Below are 21,681 nucleotides of genomic sequence, written 5' to 3'. Positions count from 1 at the left end.
CAGCAGAATACACACGCGGTGATTCCATTTCTGTGAAGTTTGAGAACATCGCAAACTGACCTGTGGTCATGAAATGTTCTTGCAGATGGGAATCCACAGAACTTAGGACCTGTCTAGACACTGCTGCTGGGGAAGGCAATGGCAACCCACTCCAGTGTACTTGCCTGGAGAATCCCAAGGACAGGGGAGCCTGGTGGGCTGCCGGCTATGGGGTCGCACAGAGTCAGACACGACTGAAGCAACTTAGCAACAGCAGCAGACACCACTGATGGGCAGGAGGCCCACCTGACAGCCTCTGAAGCCTTTGCAGCTGTGTGCCCTTGCCCCATTCCCACCCCACCACCACAGGCAAGGGGCTGCCGCCAGAGCAGCTACTGCCAGTGAGTCAGCATCAGGCAGGAAAGGTTAAAAATATATCCAGTGAACAGTGCTCCTCAGCTACCCAGACAAATAAGCACATACGTGAGAAAATAGATGCAGACGAAAGGTCTCTTTGAGGTCTTGCATAAATTAAGGGATTTTGACATGACAAAACTCTTGGAGCGAGAAAACGTCTTTACAGGAAGCAGCAGCAAACAGACCTGGGATCTGCTCCTCTCCTTTCAGCATCTCTTCTTTTTCTAAAAAACTTTTTGGCCTTGCCACATGGCAAGTGGGATCTTAGATCCCTGAGCAGGGATCGAACCCACACCCCCTGCATTGGAAGTATGGGGTCTTAATCACTGGACTGCAAGGAAGTCAGTCCCTCAGCACCTCTTCTTGTATCAGTACCAAACACTGTCCAATCTGGGTACTGGCTGTCTTCTAACATCTTGGAGCCTGCCTCACTGGGCTCCCCTGCTCTGACCAGTAGGCCATGTCCTGAAGAGTTTCTTTCCTTCTTGTTGCTGTTTAGTCACTTAGTCATGTCCAACTCTCTTTCAACTCCATGGACTGAAGCCCACTAGGCTTCCTCTGTCCATGGTATTTCCCAGGCAAGAATACTGGAATGGCTTGCCATTTCCTTCTCCAGCGAATCTTCCCAACCCGGGGATAAAACCCATGTCTCCTGCATTGGCAGGTGGATTCCCTAACACTGAGCCACCAGGAAAGCCCTCTTTCCTTCTGAAAGTGAAAGTTCCTCAGTCATGTCCAATTCTTTGAGACCCCATGGACTATACAGTCCATGGAATTCTCCAGGCCAGTGTACTGGAGTGGGTAGCCTTTCCTTTCTCCAGGAGATCTTCCCAACCCTGGGATCGAACCCAGGTCTCCTGCATTGCAGGCAAACTCTTTACCAGCTGAGCCACAAGGGAAGCCCTAGAATACTAGAATGGGTAGCCTATCCCTTCTCCAGCAGATCTTCCCAACCCAGGAATCGAACCGGGGTCTAGTGCCCATCAAAACTTCCTTATCCTATACCTCTGCTTTCTAGAACTTATTCTATCCTAAGTGCTTTCAGTTAGTTGTCATCAGTCTAATCCTTTCAGATAAATTTCATTAGGAATTTTTTATAGATAAAAAAGATTCTAATAGGCACTGTGACAACCAGGAAGAAAAATATTTTAAAATTACCTTTTTATCAAGTGCCTTTAAAATTGAACTATTGTGACTTCTGACAGTACAGTGGTTAGGACTCTGTACTTCCACTGCAGGGGCACAGGTTTGATTCCTGGTCAGGGAACTAAGATCCCACATGCCACTTGGTGCAGCCAAAAGTTTAAAGAAAAAATTGAACTATTTATAACACTTCCTAGTTGTACTTGCCTTATGAGAATATAGTGGCACATCTTATTCCATGACTGTCACCAAAGGCTATTCCAAGAGCTCCTCATTTCTCTGTGACTTGGATATGTTATCATGCTTCTCAGTTTATCTTAGTGCATTTAGTTTGTTAAACCTTCTGAATTTGGAGCTGATGATTACTAGATGAAAACCACTTCCATTCATTCATTCCATTGGCATAAATTGAACATACTGCCCTGTGGACCAGAGATCTAGTGTACAAATGGTATTGCAATGTCATGTAATATGTTCCATAATAAAGGAAAAAAGGACTCTGAGCACAGAGAAGAGGTGGTATTGCGAGAGAGAACCAATAAAGGATGATGGGGACACAGAAGGGACTTTGTAAACCATTTTGAGCAATGTAAACTTTACTTAAATGTAAAACAGGAAGCCAAGAGTGGTTTCTAGGCAAGGGTAAGATTTTATCAAATTTGTATTTTGGCTGGAAAACCTGTGGCAAAATACATCATATAACTTCTGTTCACTGAGATAAAGATGTCCTTAAGGTAGCAAGCAAGTAGTATTCCTCGAAACAGCTTTATTCCCATGGTCTTGAGCCTGTGGTGTATGGTCCAAGACAGCTTTTCCAGGTGATGCCCACCTTCCTCGTGGGCTGTGTAGATTTCCCCTCATCTGAGAAAGACAGAGGCGTAGAGGAGGCAAGAAATTGTGGAGTTAGAGTGTGTGGATGTGCAGAACATATTGAACAGCAGGACGTGACAAAAGAAGGTTCTGTGCATGGGAAAGACCTTCGAGTTCAGTTCTTGTGGAGATTAGGGTGGAGGGGAGCAGGAAATTGCAAGAATTTCAAAAGGAGAAGACTCCTGTCTACATGTGGAAAAATAATTATCTGAAGAACATTGACTTCGAACTACTTCTGTTGGAGACCAATTAATAACTTGATTTTTACCAATAAGAAAATGTGACCTTTGGATACCAAACAGCTTTTCATTAAAAAGAAACGTGAAAATATTGACAATTTAGAATAATTCCACGTTCAGTGTGTTTCAACTACATCATCTTGAGCTAGTCACTGAACCTTCTGAGTATCTCCATTCAAGGAACTAGATAATCAAGTATGCAATAAACAGTAACAGTTCCATGTAGAGATTGATTTTTATTATCAGCAGTAATTACATGTTAAGCAGAGCACTACAGAACAGGAAAGTGAATAGGAGGAGGATTAAAAATATATTGAGAAATCCATTTGTTAATGCTTACTGACACATTCTTGAAGAGCTTTTATGGTAACCCACAGTTAAACTTAGATCTTTATTTTCAGCCTTTTATTTGGAACTGAGTAATAAGAATGTGTCCTCTCCCAAAGGAGCGAGGCAGTGAATGACTCAGACTGAACCAGGCTGCTAGAACAGTTCCCTCATCATGGCAATTTGATGTTTATGTTAATTTGCCATCGAGAGTGCATTTATAAAGATCAGGTAGAGTCACCTAATGCTTATTTTAAATAAGAGAGAAAAGGGTTTTGCATCAGTCCTGAAGGAATAAGTGTAGGAGAAATAATTACACCACTCTAGTTGATCAGTGCTTTCACATACATTTTTTCCCCATCCTGGGGGGCAGGGAGGGGAGAGGTTATTAACTCAGCTTCCCAGATGAGGGAAGAGATGGTCAGAACGAGCTGCTCAAGGTCACGCAGTTAGTAAGTGGCAGAGAAGTCCCTTATGTCTCCAAATACTGAAGTCTTTCCCTGTATTCCTCGGCTTCTCAAGGAATCCAGGCTTCTTCCTGCTCAGGGCATCGAGGGTGGGTCCTGGCACTGCCTGCTTCCCCATGGCGGGAGGAATGACTTGTGACTGTAGCTTGAATCATTCCTTTTTTAGACTTTTAGCGTGGTTTATAGAACCTGTTGTTTTCTGTGTTCTGCACGTTTTCGTCAACAAATTGGGAAGAGTCTTCAGACTCTGAACAGAGAGATGGTTTTTCTGAGTGAATGGTGGATGCAAGAGTCTCAGGGGGAAAGAATGACCCACAAAGCTCAGGTAAACAGATGGCCAAGGGCCAGGGGCCGCCTGAGACCAGGAAATGGCTCAATGAGCAAGCATCTTGTATATTCTCTTCTGGGAAGTAAAAAAAAAAAAAAAGCTTTTGCTTTTAATCATCTTTTAGATATTGTGAATCTTTATCATTTTTTATCCTTTCTTCTCAAAATGCTATACTTCTACTCTCTTTCTGTGAGCTCTGTTGCACCTTTTGTTTCTTTACTGAGATCTGGGGTTCTTAAGACCCTCCAAGTTTTCTGAGGTCATTATTCTGTATATTGCTGCCTCCATATAATGTCAGTTCATAGATATTACATACAGTACCTTTTCCATTTCACCCTCAGATCCCTAGTACTTAGAAACAACTCTCCAGGAACTTCTCTGGTGATCCAGTGGTTAAGACTTTGCCTTCCAAAGCAAGGAGTGGGAGTTTAGTCCCTGGTCAAGGAATTAAGAACCCATGTGCCCCTCAGCCAAAAACAGAACATAAACAACAGAAGCAATATTGTAATAAAATACAATAAAGACTTTAAACATGGTCCACTTCCAAAAAAAAATGTTAAAAAAAGAAACAACCCTCCACGTATTTATAATTATTACATAAATTTTTTATTTGTTTGCTACAAAGTAATACATTCTCATTATAAAAACGCCAGCTAGTACCAAAAGATATAAGTTAAAAAGTAAAAATCCCTTCTCTCCTTCCCCACCCCCTCAATCCCCAAGCCATCCACCCTAGAGGTAGTCTTAATCATCCATTGAGTGAGCAGCCAGACATTCCTTTTTTACATACATACAAACAGAATCATATCTTAATACTCTTATGCAACTTTCTTTTCATTTACAATTTCTCTTAAAGATGTTTCTACAGCAACAGAGTCAGATCCATTGATTATTTTGAAGTTCATGGTTTTGCATTTTGTATGGCTATGAGGAGAAGGAGACGACAGAGAATGAGGTGGCTGGGTGGCATCACTGACTCTATGGACATGAGTTTGAGTGAACTCCGGGAGTTGGTGATGGACAGGGAGGCCTGGCGTGCTGTGATTCATGGGGTCGCAGAGAGTCGGACACGACTGAGCAACTGAACTGAACTGAACTGAACATGAATTATAGGTTTAAGGCATCCTCTCTGGGTGGGAGAATGTTTTCAGTTTTTCTATTGCACAGGATGCTTTAGTGAATATTCCTAGATATACATCTTTGCTTATTTTGTATGCACGTATATGTGGAATATTTTTCTAAAAGTAGAATTCTTAGTGCATTTTATTAGGTCTTAGAAACTTTCCTCACCCTCCCTGGAAGGATAAGGGTAAAATTGATGTTTCTTCATTTATCTGTGGTTTATTCAGTGCTTCTATTAATACTATAGGAGTTTTCATTATTTTCATTAAGCTTCTGAGGAAACACACCCACAGAACTTAAGGAATTTGTGTTCTTAAGTTCTGTGTCATATGTCCCAGGTCAAATGTCCAATCAGTGGCTGAGCCCAGACTGCCACTTAGGGTGATTCAGTTCAGTTCAGTTTAGTCCCTCAGTCGTGTCCAACTCTTTGCAATGCCAGGCCTCCCTGTCTGTCACCAACTCCCAGAGTTTACTCAAACTTATGTCCATTGAGTCGGTGATGCCATCCAACCATCTCATCCTCTGTTGTCCCCTTCTCCTCCTGCCTTCAATCTTTTCCAGCATCAGGGTCTTTTCAAATGAGTCAGTTCTTTGCATCAGGTGGCCAAAATACTGGCTTCAACATCAGGCCTTCAGCTTCAACATCAGTCCTTCCAATGAATATTCAGGACTGATTTCTTTTAGGATGGACTGGTTGGATCTCCTTCCAGTCCAAGGAACTCTCAAGAGTCTTCTCCAATACCACAGTTCAAAAGCATCAATTCTTCGTCGTTCAGCTTTTTTTATAGTCCAACTCTCACATCCATACATGACTACTGAAAAAACCATAGCATTAAATAGATGAATGTTTGTTGGCAAAGTAATGTCTCTGCTTTTTAAAATGCTGTCTAGGTTGATCATAACTTTTCTTCCAAGAAGCAAGCGTCTTTTAATTTCATGGCTGCAGTCATCATCTACAGTGATTTTGGAGTCCAAAAAAATAAAGTCTGTCACTGTTTCCATTGTTTCCCCATCTATTTGCCATGAAGTGATGGGACTGGATGCCATGATCTTGGTTTTCTGAATGTTGAGGTTTAAGCCAACTTTTTCACTCTCCTCTTTCACTTTCATCAAGAGGCTCTTTAGTTCTTCTTCACTTTCTGCCATAAGGGTGGTATCATCTGCATATCTGAGGTTATTGATATTTCTCCCAGCAATCTTGATTCCAGCTTATTCTTCATCCAGCCTGGTACTTCACATGATGTACTCTGCATATAAGATAAATAAGCAGGGTGACAATATGCACCCTTGACATACTCCTTTCCCAATTTGGAACCAGTCTGTTGTTCCATGTCCAGTTCTGACTGTTGCTTCTTGACCTGCATGCAGATTTCTCAGGAGGCAGGTAAAGTGGTCTGGTATTCCCTTCTCTTTAAGAATTTTCCACAGTTTATTGTGATCCACACAGCCAAAAGCTTTGGCGTAAGCAATCAAGCAGAAGTAGATGTTTCTGTTAAACTGAGGGCATAAAATTTTAAAACAAAAATAGTCGCTTGTTTTTATTACATTTGTTAAGATGCGATATTTCTGCAAAGTGCATTTTCTCATGGCATGTTGGGAAGACACACTAGGGAGGCTCCCTTGTGCTTTCTAGGCACATCATCTCTATGTTCTTCTCTCCACCTTGCCACGCTTTTCCTGGGGAGCCAAGCATCATTTTTCTGAATGCTGCATCCTGGGAGGTCTGACCTGTGAATGGATGGAGATGAGAGGAGCTGATGGACGAGGGGTGATGATGGACTGGAAGGCTCAAAGACTGACTGCTGTAGAAAGAGTTCCTGCACAGTTAGGGCATGACCAAAATTTTTAAAATTTGTTTGTTTTGTTTAGTAGAAGCCTATGGGTCTCAGTGTTAGACCTTGACAAGGAGTGTGAATGAAAATATTTCTCTGTTATCTTTGGGTCTTCAGATCTTACTGTGGTTTAGAGAATGAGACAAGTGGTATTTTATTTAAAAGATGCTTGTTAGTTCTAAGCAGTGAGTAGAATCATAACTGAAATTGTGGAATCTTGTCATCTTTGTCTTTAGTTTTTAGAGCTGTCACCCTTTCATTGCTTGTTATTTCTTTGGGAGTATTACATTGGAAATTTTAGAAGGGCTGTGGAGTATCTCATCTACTGTTATAATAACCCCCAAATATTACTTGTATATATTATAAAATTTTTAAGTTATGTATTTTGTATTTTTAGTCTTTTATCCCTTTTTTGTTGTTGTTGTTTTGGAATAGTAGGAGCCAAGTGCAAAGTGATAAGTTTTAGACCGTGGTTATATAAAGACATAGTCACAACCATAGATCCCTTCATGTATGTAGTAACTTTGTTAAGGATTTTTTAATTTTTGTAGTTTGAATCCAACTTTAGATAATTAAATATTTACAGAACATGCATCTTCACCCTAAATATTTCCTGTGTATGGAACCGTATGTCTTGCCAAATATAGAAAAAATAATTTACAACACATTCAAGGACTTTGAATCTACTTATTTTTAAAGCAAATCATGTATAAAAGTGTTTTAATATATATAGTCATGCCTAAATGATACATTTCCAGCCTCCTAGTTCAAAATATAGCAAACCTGGATAGATTAAGTACTAGCTTTTAGCACTAGATATTTCCAAGTGTGAATTTTGTGGACTGGTCTCCATCAGGATAAGATATGTGTCATTTTTTGCTTGTTCAATAATGATTGTCGGGAGCACAGTAAACTTGAGAGAGAAGAGTGGGCCTGGAAAAACTTGATTAGCAAGACTTTTCCTTGTATGAAGCTGAAGGAAATTGTATTGAGTTGGCCAAAAAGTTTCTTCAGGTTTGTCCATAAAATGTTATGGAAAACCCAAATGAACTTTTTGGTCAAACAGATGGCACAGTGGTGAAGAATCTGCCTGCCAGTGCAGGAGACACAAGAGATTCGGGTTCAGTCCCCAGGTTGGAAAAATTCCCTGGAGAAGAAAATGGCAACTCACTCCAGTATTCTTGCCTGGGAAATCCCAGAGAGAGAGCCTGGCAGGCTACAGTCCATGGGGTCACAAAGAGTCAGACAGGACTGAGCACACAGGCGCACCACAATAGATGTTTAGAGAAAGTCCTTAAAGCCTCAGAAGTCCTTCAGATCCTTATTAAATGGCAACTTCATCAATACAGGTCTCACCACTGGCATCTGTCATTCTTCTTTTTTAATAAATGAAACTGTTTACACACACCTACTAACAGAAACCCCAATGTAACACCTTCTTCACCTATAAAAGTTGTTTAATTCACAGCCAGTTTCACTGACCTGGAGCAAGTAACACTTGATGAGTCAATTAGGGAAGTAGAATTGCTGTGTCTGACACTACTAGGAAACTTGCTCAGATCCTTAAAATATCAGGTGTGAAACAGGAGCGGCACACCTTTCAGTGTCAGAGCTTTGGACAGGTCACTGGACTATGCTGGCCACTGACTGGTCTGTCTTTTAAGCATTATTCTTCCAGAGAAGCACCCGGCCTTATACCCACTGAAAAAACACAGCAGAGGTCAATTGTCTATGTCTGGTGTTGTATCTATATTTGCAAAAGAAAATAATTGTAAAGGATTCTTCTATTTTGTACATATTTAAAAAATGTATATTCTTTTCTCTATGCTTCTCTTTTCTTCCTGAATTTGTTGTGTTCGGTATCCAAAAAGTATAAGCAATCAAGATGACTTTAAAACTAGCTAAAAAAGAAATCATGTTTGATCAGATGGGTGGATAATCTGTGCAGATTTGTTTGAAACGGGGGGACTGCTCTGAAGTTTATCACAATGCCTAGCACATCCCACCACTTTAATTAGCTGATTGACTTTTGTAAGCCTCTGAAGAAACTTCCAGGGACTTCACTGGTGGTCTGGTGGCTTAGAGTCTGCATTCCCAGTGCAGGAGGTCCAGGTTTGATCCTTGGTCAGGGAACTAGATCCCACATACCACAACTAAGACCCAGTGCAGCCAAATAAATGAATAGATGTTTTTTTAAAGGAAGAAACTTGCAGTGTTGAAGAACCAGTTCCTTAAAATGCCCATAGGGGTACACCCCGCCTTAGACCTTAACATGGAAGACTTCCTCTCAACAAAATTGGGGGAAACAAACCTCTAGGCAAAGCATAGTGAGTTCCCGAGAGGCAATATTAAAGGTAAAAGGAAATTGGTTGTTTGGGGGTGACACACTTTCTCTCTTGCTGGCCCTAAATGTGTTTCTTTTTCTCTCACCCCACCCTCCTACACCTCTGCTAACAGTTTATATCCTGTGCTCATGCACCCAACAGTTGTACATGTTCTTTGGCCCTTAGGTTACTTAGTGACAAAAGCGGCTCACTTCTATCCTGCTTCACACACTTCAAATAAAATATCTTTATATCTAGCGGTAGCTGCTAGTATTGGTAAGAAAAATGGGAAAAGTTCTTGAAAATATGCCTTAGGTAGTTCTTCCAGTAGCAAAATTTTTTATGGGTTTCCTATTTTTGGTAGATTGATGGGGGGTTGGTGTGCAGTACAGGTAATCCTCTCAGGGGTATTTCACAGGGGGGAGGAAGATATTACTGAAAGTGTGGATACAGGAAAAGGCAAGGCTCCAGGTGAGAAAGGTAGGCAGTGAAAGCACACCTGGCTGTCCCATCTGGGGAAATAAAGACAGTTAAGCTTGGACATAACAGAAATTTGGAGACAATTGCTAGAAACGCCTGAAAATTAGAATTAAATACTTTAAATCTGATTTGAAAGCCATAAGGAGACATTTTGATTTGGACAATGAATGATCAAAATCATATTTTAGTGTTTTACTCACATGAATATGTGCTCATGTCAAAATACACATGTGTTAAACATCAGATTATGAAATACTGATTTTAGTCTGTGGGTCATCAGCTGATCCTGAAGGTTTCTTTCTTTCTCTTCTCATCCCACAGGTTGTTATTTTGTACTTTGAGCCAAGCACATTTCGCTGTATTCTCCTAAGATGGGTCCGCCTTCTCGGTTTTGCTACTGTTTATGGAACTGTCACTCTCAAGCTTCACAGGTATATTTTATTAGTTCTCATTCCCATGGGAGGATCAAAGTGTTTGGCTTAGCATATAATTGCAAGCTCAGTCAGCCACTTAAATGGTTAAGTTTTAGGAATTTAGATAGTAAAATAATATATGTTTTTCATTTTCAAGGCAATATCTTTAGGATTCTGTAGGAAAACCTTTAATACAATTGAATTTGAGCAACATGCTTTAGTAGAATGTGCCATTGGTTATGGAAAGGTTAATTCTGAACAAAAAATAGGTTTACAATGAATGTGAAATAGTATTTACTCACTAAGAACAGGAAGAAAGACAATACAGCTGAAATAATCAAGCCCAGAGCTACCAAAGAATCCTATATGGTAGAATTCAGCAATATGCTTACCAGACAAAAGCTGCTGTCCTCCATTCCCAAGTTCCATGCCCCAGGGCAATCCTGCTTTTATTCTTTGGATGAATTTCCAAAAAATAGTGTTCTTGGTTTCCTTCCTTATCCAGTATTCTCCAGTGATTATCAGCCTTATAAATTGGAGAACACAGTAAATTCCCTTATACTTTAGTTTCAGAATCACCTACTTTTAAAAATGTAGGGACTTCCCTGGCAGTCCAGTGGTTAAGACTTTGCCTTCCAATGCAGAGGGGATACAGGTTTGATCCCTGGTTGAGGAGCTAAGATCCCACGTGCATTATGGCCAAAAAACCAAGACATAAAACAGAAGCAATATTATAACAAATTCAATAAAGATGTTAAGAATGGTCCATATCAAAAAAATCTTTTAAAAAATCTTTTCAGTGTATATGATAAATATTAGGAAGAAAGAGGCAATAAATTACCAGTCCACAAAGAGTACGGATAGCTGGAAATGATTCCAGGGTTTTCCCTTGCCTCCACTTCCCAAATGGTAGTGGTGCCAAAGAACATAGGAGGTAGAATAGAAATTTCTCCTGCAGGATAACAGTGTAGTTCAGTAGAAGAAACCCTTTACGTTGATCAGGTTTAGAGTTGCTTTAACAATCACAGTAGGCCACTCATATGTTCATGCTAATTTGACTGTAAGTATTTCTCAGTAAATGTATCTTGATATGGCCCATGCATGTGACAGTTTATCTTAGATGATGACATAAATGTGTCTTTAAATATTTGTCTTTAAATGCCACCCTTCAACATTTATTAAAATGTGATCATTGCATACTCTCTATTATGCAAGAATCGCACTTAAAATTGGAGTATAATTGCTTTACAATGTTGTGTCAGTTTCTACTGCACATCAGCGTGAATCAGCTATAGGTATACATATATCCTCCCCTCACTCTTGAGCCTCCCTCCACCAGCCCACCCCTCTAAGATCATCACAGAGCACCGAGCTGAGTTCCCTGTGCTATACTGTAGCTTCTCACTAGTAGTGAATTCATGTCAGTGCTACTCGCCCAATTCATTCCACTCCATTTCTCTTACTATTTTTTTGTACTTTAATAACTAGAAATGCTCCAGATTATCTTTTTGGAACAAATGTAGATATCCTTAATTCTCTCAAGATTCCTTTCTTGTGTATGTCGTATAGTAACTTCAGGAGGTCCAGTTTAAATCTCAGTTTAGCATCTAGGAAGTTATAGTCCTGTATTTCCTACAAAAGAAAGGATTAGATGAGTCTCTTGGAGAAGGAAGTGGCAACCCACTCCAGTATTCTCACCTGGAGAATCCCATGCACTGAGGAGCCTGGAAGGCTACAGTCCACGGGGGCACAATAGTCGGACACAACTTAGCGACTAAACCACCGCCAGATGAGTCTCTAATGTTCTTCCTGATGCTGACTTTATTATTTCCATATCACAGCAAACTTTGCTCTCATGTCCGTTTCAATCTCTATTCCTTATATGATAGCTGTTTTTCAGCCAGTGCTCACTAAAGGAAATTGACAGTCTATTCACATTGACAGCCTATCATGGACAGTAAGACTTCTGGAATTCCCAAAAGAATAGATGGCCTCTTGAGACTTGAGAGTGACCTCTCTCCCTATGAGTCTTAGGGGTCCTCTGTTATATGCTACAGTTTGATTATGTAATTATTTTTTTATTTTTTAACTAATTATCTTCTCCTCGAAGTGAGGGTCTTACATTGAATCCCCAGCTCTTAGCACAATGACTGACACATGGCGGGTGCTTAATGCTTAGTAGCTGATAAATGAATGAACGAGAATGTCAGCTGCAGAACTGGAAGCAGCTTCCCACAGTTCCCTCCACACCTAACACATTCCTATTCCCCTGACTTGTTACATGACCTCAAGTGTCTGAAACGCGTGACACCATGGTCTGCAAGAGGCTGATTATGGGACAAAAACAACATTATTGGGTTGGCCAAAAAGTTCATTCTAGTTTTCCCATAAGATGTTATGAAACTTTTTGCCAATCCAATAAATAACACGGAATCATAAATCAAGAAAATTCCTTCCATTCAGGTTCCCTTTCTATCCTTCTGATTATTTCCAGGAGAAAAATTAGTTTGGAAATAATAGGTCTTTAACTCCTGCCCAGCAGTTGCTAATTTTCCTTTACAACAAAGAGCAGATCAAACTTCAGGCTTAGAGCCTCCCATTGCAATACGATCTAGATGAAATCTATTCTCTTTATTTCACTGTATTCATTTTCATCATTACATTCTATGTGTGGATTATCTATCAGTTCTTCCTTCAAAGTGGCAATGTAAAATTTTCTTTAAAATATTTTAAATAGAAGAAATTTAAAGAAAATAGTAGCTGGTACACAGATAAAGGCAGGAATCTTGAGAGTGGTATGCAAATGATTGAGATTTGGTAAACTAGATCACTTCATCCTTCTTTTGTTTATTTTAAAGACTATAATTCAAACTGTTTTCTCTCTGTGTGTCTCTAGAAGGCATTGCAGTGAAGGATTACCTACTGAAGGCTTAAATCGAGTAGAAACTATTTCTAATTTAATGAGCTGAATTATTCTCATCCTGTCTGAGCCATATGAGTTTGTATTATATTGTTTTTTCCATATTGTTTAAATGGAACTGATTCCAATATTGTTTAAGGCTGAAAACTGAAGAATCAGCATCCCAGAGGAATGAGAGCAACCCGAGGGAAGTGACTGACTGAGCCAGCTTTCTGTCCCCCATCCTTAGTGCTGCATCTTGCCCATGTTATATGTATTCACCCATTTGTTGAGTGAATGAATGGGCGGATGGTTATAATGAATGGAGCTGCAGGGATGTCTCTGGTAGATATCTCTTATAGGCAAGCAACACATGGTCCTCAAGAAAGGGCTTCAAAGATTTTATATTAATAATAAAATGATCGAGAGCAAAGACATAAATCTTTACAAATCTGAATTTGAATTTCAGTTCTGCCATTAATTATTTATACAGCCAAGAATAAATGACTTTAACGTCTGAGAATCACTTCTCACCCCGCCTGTAGAGTTGTTGTACATCTTAAACATGATAGAGATATGTGTAAATATGTCATGTAGGTGGTTTTGGTTACAAACCACAGACACTGACTATAGCTAAATTAAGCAAAAAGGGAATTCATTGGAATGATATGGGGGAGGCCATAAACTGAAGAGAAAGCTGAGGATCCAGGTTTGGGCAGACCCGACCCAAGGTGGCTTGAGGGATCAAGGTAGCCTGAGCTAAGTGATAACATCCCTTGAATGCCATATTCTCATTTTCATAAGAACATTTTTTATTTCAAATTTTTGAAAAGTAAATCTCACCTAAGGCTAAAAATTAAAAGGCAATTATCAGTACTGATGAATAAAATGATTATTCTAGTCCCGGAGAAGGCAATAGCAAGCCACTCCTGTACTCTTGCCTAGAAAATCCCATGGATGGAGGAGCCTGATAGGCTGCAGTCCGTGGGGTCGCTAAGGGTCAGACACGACTGAGCGACTTCACTTTCACTTTTCACTTTCACTTTTCACTTTCACTTTTCACTTTCACACATTGGAGAAGGAAATGGCAACCCACTCCAGTGTTCTTGCCTGGAGAATCCCAGGGACGGGGGAGCCTGATGGGCTTCCATCTATGGGGTCACACAGAGTCGGACACGACTGAAGTGACTTAGCAGCAGCAGCAGCAGTCCCTTGAGAATAGGATAAACAGGAAAGACCTGAGTTCTTGTTTTATTTCAGCCATTTCCCTCAGGGCTTAGTAAAATTGTTGAACATTTCTTTTTCTGTATCCTGATCTCTCACTGATCAATTGTAGTGTTTACAGAATTCCAGTAGCTCCGAAAACTTGAAGAAAATATGAAAAAGGAATAGGATCTCATCTGTCACTAGAAATGATACTATTATCCTGGAACTTAAGGATCTCATCACTTTTATTAAATTTCCCACCTTTTGCTTTAGGGGTCTCTCCCCACACTTGAGAGCCATACAAAGACTGCCGTGCCAATGCAAAGGAAAGTCACAAGTCTTTTATTTCTTAACAGTGCAGTATAGAAGTGGAGCAAGTTAGAGGAGGGAGGTGAAAGTGGTCCAGTCCTTCAGGGAGGAGTTGTTTTATCACTGACATTGTTTAGAATCACCAGCATAAGGTGGTGATAAAAAGTAGAACGGCTTTGACTTATTGCCTAAAAGTCTATACAGAAATTGTTACCTGCACCCAGGACAGGCAGTCCTACCACCCCACTTCACTGGCAGGCTGTTCATGCAATGCACTTTATTTGAACCTGAAATTGTTTCTCTTCAGAAAAAGGAAGGACAAAGGGACAGATTTGATCTGGCTCAGTAGGGATCATAAGGAAGCACAGAGCTGAAGTAGACAAAAATGAGAAGGTTCATTTATGAAAAAGAGTTTCCTTCAGTAACCATAGATTTGTTTGACTTAATACATTAATGATGTAGGACAGATCTAAAAGAACCTCTCACAGAATACTTGCTAAGCTAGGTTTGCTGGTTGGTTGGTTTTAAGAAACCTAGAACAGTAATATCTCTAGGCTCAGAAAAGCCAAGTATATTTTCAAGAGGAAAAATGAGGAACTATTTTAAATGAAAGGGAATGGAGAGAGATTAAGAAACTTAATGCCAGAAGAACATTTTCCTATTCCCTACAGTATGGTTTCTGAAAACAAATTGCCTTTTCCTTTTGCTAAGGCTAATCAAGAAAAAAACGAAACCTTTTTTGTTTGTAATATATTTAAAATGAACATTTAAACAAGCTGCAAGAAAACCTTCTTCTGGCTCTGACATGGAGATTTTCATTTCATGCATTATTCAGGACTGCCCATTCTGGATCAGTGCAATTCACAGCAGTTTTCTCTGCTGTGCTCATTAGCACCAAATATTTATGCTTTGTGGGAAAGGATAGATAGATAGATAGATAGTTTTGTTTCCTATTAAACATTTTTACTGAAGTGTAGTTCATTTAGAGTGTTGTTTTCATTTCTGCTGTACAGGAAAGTGATTCAGTTATACATCTATGCATTCTTTTTTATATTCTTTTCCATTATGGTTTATCACAGGATGTTGAATATAGTTCTCTGTGCTATACAGTAGGACCTTGTTGTTTTATCCATTCCAAATATATAGCTTATATCTGCAAACCCCAACCTCCCACTCCGTCCCTTCCCCTAGTAAATTTTGAAAAGTGGCTGGAAGATATTTATATTTATTTATTTTAGGTATTATTACAAGGAAACTTTAAATTTTTTAAAGAGCAGAAGGAAGAAAATCTTTTTATACATTTCCCCAGTGACTGATGATGTTGAGTTTATTTTTAGGTGTTTATTGGTCATTTATTTATCTCTTTAGAAATATGTCCATTTTTTAATTGGGTTTTTTGTGTTTTGGTGTTGTATGAGTTTTTTAAATTCTAGATCTGAGGCCCTTATCAGATAAATTATTTGAAAATATTTTCTCCAAATCTGTGGATTTTCTTTTTTTATTTTCTTGATAGTGTGCCTTGGTGCACAGATTTTTTTTTAAATTTCTATGAAGCTCAGTTTATCTATTTTTCTTTTGTACATATGCCTTGGTATGATATTTAAGAAACCATTGCCTAATCTCAGATCAGAAAGATCTATACCTCTGGTTCCTTCTAAGCATTTTATAGTTTTAGTTCTTACATTTGAGTCTTTGATACATTTGGAATTAATTTTTGTATATTATGTGAGATAGAGGTCTAAGTTCATTCTTTTGCACTTGGATATATACTTGTCCTTAGGACCATTTGTTAAAAAGATTTCTTTTTTTTTTTTTTTTTTTGGTGGCACTGAGCAGCTTGTGGGATCCAGGAATTGAACCCAGGATCATGGCAGTAAAAACACCAAGTCCTAACCTCTGGACAGCCAGGGAGTTCCCTTTTTTATATTTTTGTTTTTAAAGATTATTTTTTTCTTTATTGAATGATATTGGCACTGTTGTCAGAAAACCAATTGACTGGAGATGTAGAGATTTATTTGTGGATAATCAGTTTTTTCTGTTGTTCTATATGTCTGTCATTATGCTTGTATCACACTGTTTTGTTAAATTGACTTGAACCTGTAGATCAATTTAAGGAATATTGCCATCTTATGAACACACTTTCCATTTCTTTAGATCTTTTAAAATTTCTTTCAATGATGTTGTATAGATTACATCTTTTACCTTCTTGGTTAAATTTACTCCTAGGTGTTTTTTGATGCTGTAGTAAATGAAACTCTTGAGTCAGTTTCGTTTTCAAGTTGCTCATTGCTAATATATAAAAATAAAACTGATTTTTAAATGTTGAACTTACATCTTACAACTTTGCTGAATTTGGTGTTTAGCTCAGATTATGTGTGTGTGTGTGTGTCTTTAGAGTTTCCTATATATAAGATTGTGTCATCTACTAATAGATAGAGCATTACTTCTCCCATTCCAATATGGATTCATTTTATTTCTTTTTTTCTGGACAAATTACTCATACTAGAACTTCTGGTACAATGATGAATAGAAGTGGTAAAAACAGACATTCTTGCCTTTTTCCTGAGAGCAGAAGAAATAATCTGCAGATTCCTTCTAGCTCTATCAAATATTTGACTTGTAACAGTCTTATAACTCTTTCTTCTCCCTTTATTTTTTCATTATCCTCCCTTATCCTGTCTACTTACAATCAGGTCAAAAGAAAGGAAGGTTACTGTGAGATACGAGAGCTAAAGCAGGTAATTGGAATTGATAAAATTACCTCTGTTGGGCAAGCTGAGTTGTGGGTTTCCTTCTGATAATAGCAATAACTTAAAATAGTCACCACAGTCTTACTGAACTTCATGTCTCATAAATGTTAAAATCTATTTTTGCCTAGGTGATACTGATCTATTTAAATATATCCAGTGATTAAATGTAGTGTTATGTTACTTCTGAAAATGAAATTTTGAGAAATTGATGAAAAGCTTGATAAACATGAGGGCTTATGACCACTTAAAGCAAACTAAGAAGTCGTGACTTCAGCCTTTTTTGTGTTGTTTACTATCAAGGCTCTTTTGCCAAGAATTGAGTGGCTTTATATTTATAAAAGAAAATAATCACCTCCTATCTTTCATCAGAAGCATTTATTTTCTGGAGTTTCTAAGAAAGCAGTAAAATTAATAGAAATTCTAATGTAATGGAGAACTTCAGGACTTCAGGATTATTCCAATTAAGTTAGTAGAAGCCTGTAATGGCTTGATTATGTACATATTCATTTCCTTGAAGTAAACAAAAAAGATGCGGTTGAATCACAAACGTAAATATTCTGAAAATGGAAAACTTTCTGATACTAGAGGTTTTAAATTTTGTTGTCAGCATAACAAAAACTCAAAATTGTATCTGACAGGTTAGAGCAGTCAGCCCATTGAAAAGACAGGTGCACCAGTCTTAAGCCTTTGGGGAAAAAATTATTTAGAGCGGCAGCTCTCAAACTATAGCCTTCATCAGAATTTATTTAAGGGTTTGTTAAAATACAGGTTTCTGGGCCATAACCCTCAGTGTTTCTGACATAGTAGATCTGGAGAGGACCCAAGAATTTGCATTTTTAACAAGTTTTGGGATGGTGTTAATGCTACTGGTTTGGGAACCACTGGCCTAGAGCAAGTGGCATCTCAATTGAACCTTGAAAGAATATGTACGAATTGGCTAAATTAGGTGTTTGTATTGATGAGGGGAGAGGAAGGGGCAGTACAGGAAAAGGAGGTCAAAGGTTCAGATAGAGGACACCGCATATTGTTCAGAGACCTGCAGGATTGAAGGAAGGCAAGAACGGTGAATGATGAGCCTGCTGAAGCGAGGAGGGACCAATTTTTAAAGGCCTTTTACCATCCCAAGGTAGCTGGATTTGGGTGGAGAAGCACAGGACTGTAAATAGGAGAGAAACAGGATCAGAAGTGCAGTTAGGAACATCACTGTGTCTTTAATGTACAGTGTGGCCTGATGGTGGGAGAGAACAGTGAGGATACTGGTTAGGAAGCTCCTATAGGAAATAGGTTGATGACCAGGAGCTGTACAGTGGCAGTGAAAATGGAGAAAAATAGAAATTGAAAGATAGTCCAAGTATTTAAGAGGTAAAAATTAAATTCTTAAAAAAAAATTTTTTTTATGGCTGTGGGAGTTCTTAGTTGTGGCACGTGAACTCTTCATTGCTGTGCACAACTAGGCTTCTCTCTAGTCATGGCACCCTGGTTCAATAGTTGAGGCATGCGGGTTTAGTTGCCTGGCCAGAGATTGAACCCAAGTCTCCTGCATTGCCTGGCAGATTCATAATCGTTGGACCTCTAGGGAAGTGCCCAGAAATTCTTAATTATGCATTTGGTATTTGGAACATAGATGAGGGAGAAGTATCAAAGTTCCTTCCTAGGTTTCTGCTTTGAATAATTAACTGGTGCTGGTCATTCAGACAGGTAACACATGAGCAGTGGGTTAGAGGAGACAGGAGTTGAGAGAGTGATGATTTTATTTTGGGACCTGTTGATGTCCAGTGGGTCACTGAGTCTACAGATCTTGAGCTCAGGAGAGTGGTCTAAATAAACCAAAGTTACAGATTTGGGACTCACCAACAGGTACATAACTGAAGCAGAGTCGTGGTTGGAATTTCCCAGGTATAACATGTAGAACAAAAACAGAAGACAACATTTAGGAGATCCTTGAGGAGCAGTCTTATTTAAAAGGAAGGCTGAAGCAGAGGACTCTGTGCTGGAAACTAAAAAATTGCTGACAGAGGAGTAGGATGAAAACCAAGAGAATATTTCATAATGGAAGCAATCATTAGAGGGTCTTCCTTCATGGTCCAGTGGTTAAGAATCCACCTTCCAATGCAGGGAGTGAAGGGTTCGTTCCTGGTGGGGGAGCTAAGATTCCGCGTACCTTGCTGCCAAAAAACAAAAAAAGCATAGTAGCAATATTGTAACAAATTCAATAAAGACTTCAAAAATTGTCCACATCAAAAAAAAACTAAACAAAGAACCAAACTAGCAATTAGGTATTTGAAGAAGATAATCATATAACCTAAATATAAGCATTTATTGCACTCATCTCACACGCTAGTAAAGTCATGCTCAAAATTCTCCAAGCCAGGCTTCAGCAATATGTGAAACATGAACTTCCAGATGTACAAGCAGGTTTCAGAAAAGGCAGAGGCACCAGAGATCAAATTGCCAACATCCGCTGGATCATGGAGAAAGCGAGAGAGTTCCAGAAAAACATCTAGTTCTGCTTCATTGACTATGCCAAAGCCTTTAACTGTGTGGATCACAATAAACTGTGGAACATTCTGAAAGAGATGGGAATCCCAGACCACCTGACCTGCCTCTTGAGAAACCTGTATGCAGGTCAGGAAGCAACAGTCAGAACTGGACATGGAACAACAGACTGGTTCCAAATAGGAAAAGGAGTATGTCAAGGTTGTATATTGTCACCTGGCTTCTTTAACTTATATGCAGAGTACATCATGAGGAACGCTGGGCTGGAAGAAGCACAAGCTGGAATCAAGATTGCCAGGAGAAATATCAATAACCACAGATATGCAGATGACACTACCCTTATGGCAGAAAGTGAAGAGGAACTCAAAAGCCTCTTGATGAAAGTGAAAGAGGAGAGTGAAAAGCTTGGCTTGAAGCTCAACATTCAGAAAACAAAGATCATGGCATCTGGTCCCAACACTTCATGGGAAATAGATGGGGAAACAGTGGAAACAGTGTCAGACTTTATTCTTTTGCGCTCCAAAATCACTACGGATGCTGATTGCAGCCATGAAATTAAAAGACGCTTACTCCTTGGAAGGAAAGTTGTGACCACCCTAGATAGCATATTAAAAAGCAGAGACATTACTTTGCCAACCAAGGTCCATCTAGTCAAGGCTATGGTTTTTCCAGTGGTCATGTATGGATGTGAGAGTTGGACTGTGAAGAAAGCTGATCGCCGAAGAATTGATGGTTTTGAACTGTGGTGCTGGAGAAGACTCTTGAGAGTCCCTTGGACTGCAAGGAGATCCAACCAGTCCATTCTGAAGGAGATCAATCCTGGGTGTTCATTGGAGGGACTGATGCTAAAGCTGAAACTCCAGTACTTTGGCCACCTCATGCGAAGAGTTGACTCACTGGAAGAGACTCTGATGCTGGGAAAGATTGGGGGTGGGAGGAGAAGGGGACGGCAGAGAGTGAGATGGCTGGATGGCATCACCGACTCTATGGACATGAGTTTGAGTGAACTCCAGGAGTTGGTGATGGACAGGGAGGCCTGGCGTGCTGTGATTCATGGGGTCGCAAAGAGTCGGACACAAATGAGTGACTAAACTGAACTGAACTGATAGTAATTTTATGAGCTTAGACAAGAAGTGTGTGGAAAGTGAAAAGTAGAGGTAGACATATAGTGACAGCCAGTTCCTGGATTGCCATTGTTTTTTATCATTTAAACATGATTTCTTTATTTATTATGTATATAAATTCTTATTTATGAATTTATCTACTATTAATGAGAACTGAATATATATATTAAATATGCCATTTTGTATTCTGGAAATTTTTTGTAGTGATCATATATATTACTGTGTTCATTAAGAATAGTGAAACCTTCTCAACAGGTGATAGCTTAAAGAATCTATGAAAAAATAATAGGAAAAGTAATCTGTATGAGTTTAACGGTTGCACTTTTTCTACAGCTGTATTTCATATAAGTGCATGTCAAGATTTCACTTTTAGAACTTGGTTTCTAGGCAGTGAACCCATATAGACTAACAAGAGCTCATGTTTTTTTAAAGATGTAGCAGAATTTTCTCATTTTATTTTAAGGCAATCCTAGAAAAATGCATCTTATCCCATTTAACAAAAACCAATATCCTGAAATGCTGAGACTACAGTGCAGAGCTGTGTTACTATATTTTCTAGTGTTGAAAGTCAGTAAAATCAATAACAGGAGGCTTATGAGGTCTTGGCTTTGGTTTTTCCCTCTCTGGAAATGAAATTTGGGGACCTAACAATCTTGGGAAGAGGTGGCAAGAATACACAGAAGAACTGTACAAAGAAGATCTTCACGACCAAGATAGTCATGATAACATGATCACTGACCTAGAGCCAAACATCTTGGAATGTGAAGTCAAGTGGGCCTTAGAAAGCATCACTACGAACAAAGCTAGTGGAGGTGATGGAATTCCAGTTGAGCTATTTCAAGTCTTGAAAGATGATGCTGTGAAAGTGCTGCACTCAGTATGCCAGCAAATTTGGAAAACTTAGCAGTGGCCACAGGACTGGAAAAGGTCAGTCTTCATTCCAATCCCAAAGAAAG

General features: G+C 39.1%; 1 protein-coding gene across 1 annotated transcript in view; it reads left to right on the top strand.

Moving 5' to 3' along the window:
* The window catches only part of GPR158 (G protein-coupled receptor 158), a 548,344-nt gene that overhangs the window by 499,444 nt on the left and 27,219 nt on the right, over positions 1-21,681 (top strand). Inside the window, exon 9 of the mRNA XM_055428550.2 lies at positions 9,850-9,959. Coding sequence (XP_055284525.2) covers positions 9,850-9,959 — 110 coding nt within the window. The remainder of the gene's footprint in view (positions 1-9,849; positions 9,960-21,681) is intronic.

This window comes from Moschus berezovskii, chromosome 15 (genome assembly GCF_049115385.1).
Source record: "Moschus berezovskii isolate FMDL1 chromosome 15, NW_MosBer_1.0, whole genome shotgun sequence".
Classification (NCBI taxonomy): domain Eukaryota; kingdom Metazoa; phylum Chordata; class Mammalia; order Artiodactyla; family Moschidae; genus Moschus; species Moschus berezovskii.
The sequence above is the reverse complement of the archived record's forward strand: the minus strand, read 5'-3'. Positions and strand labels throughout refer to the sequence as shown.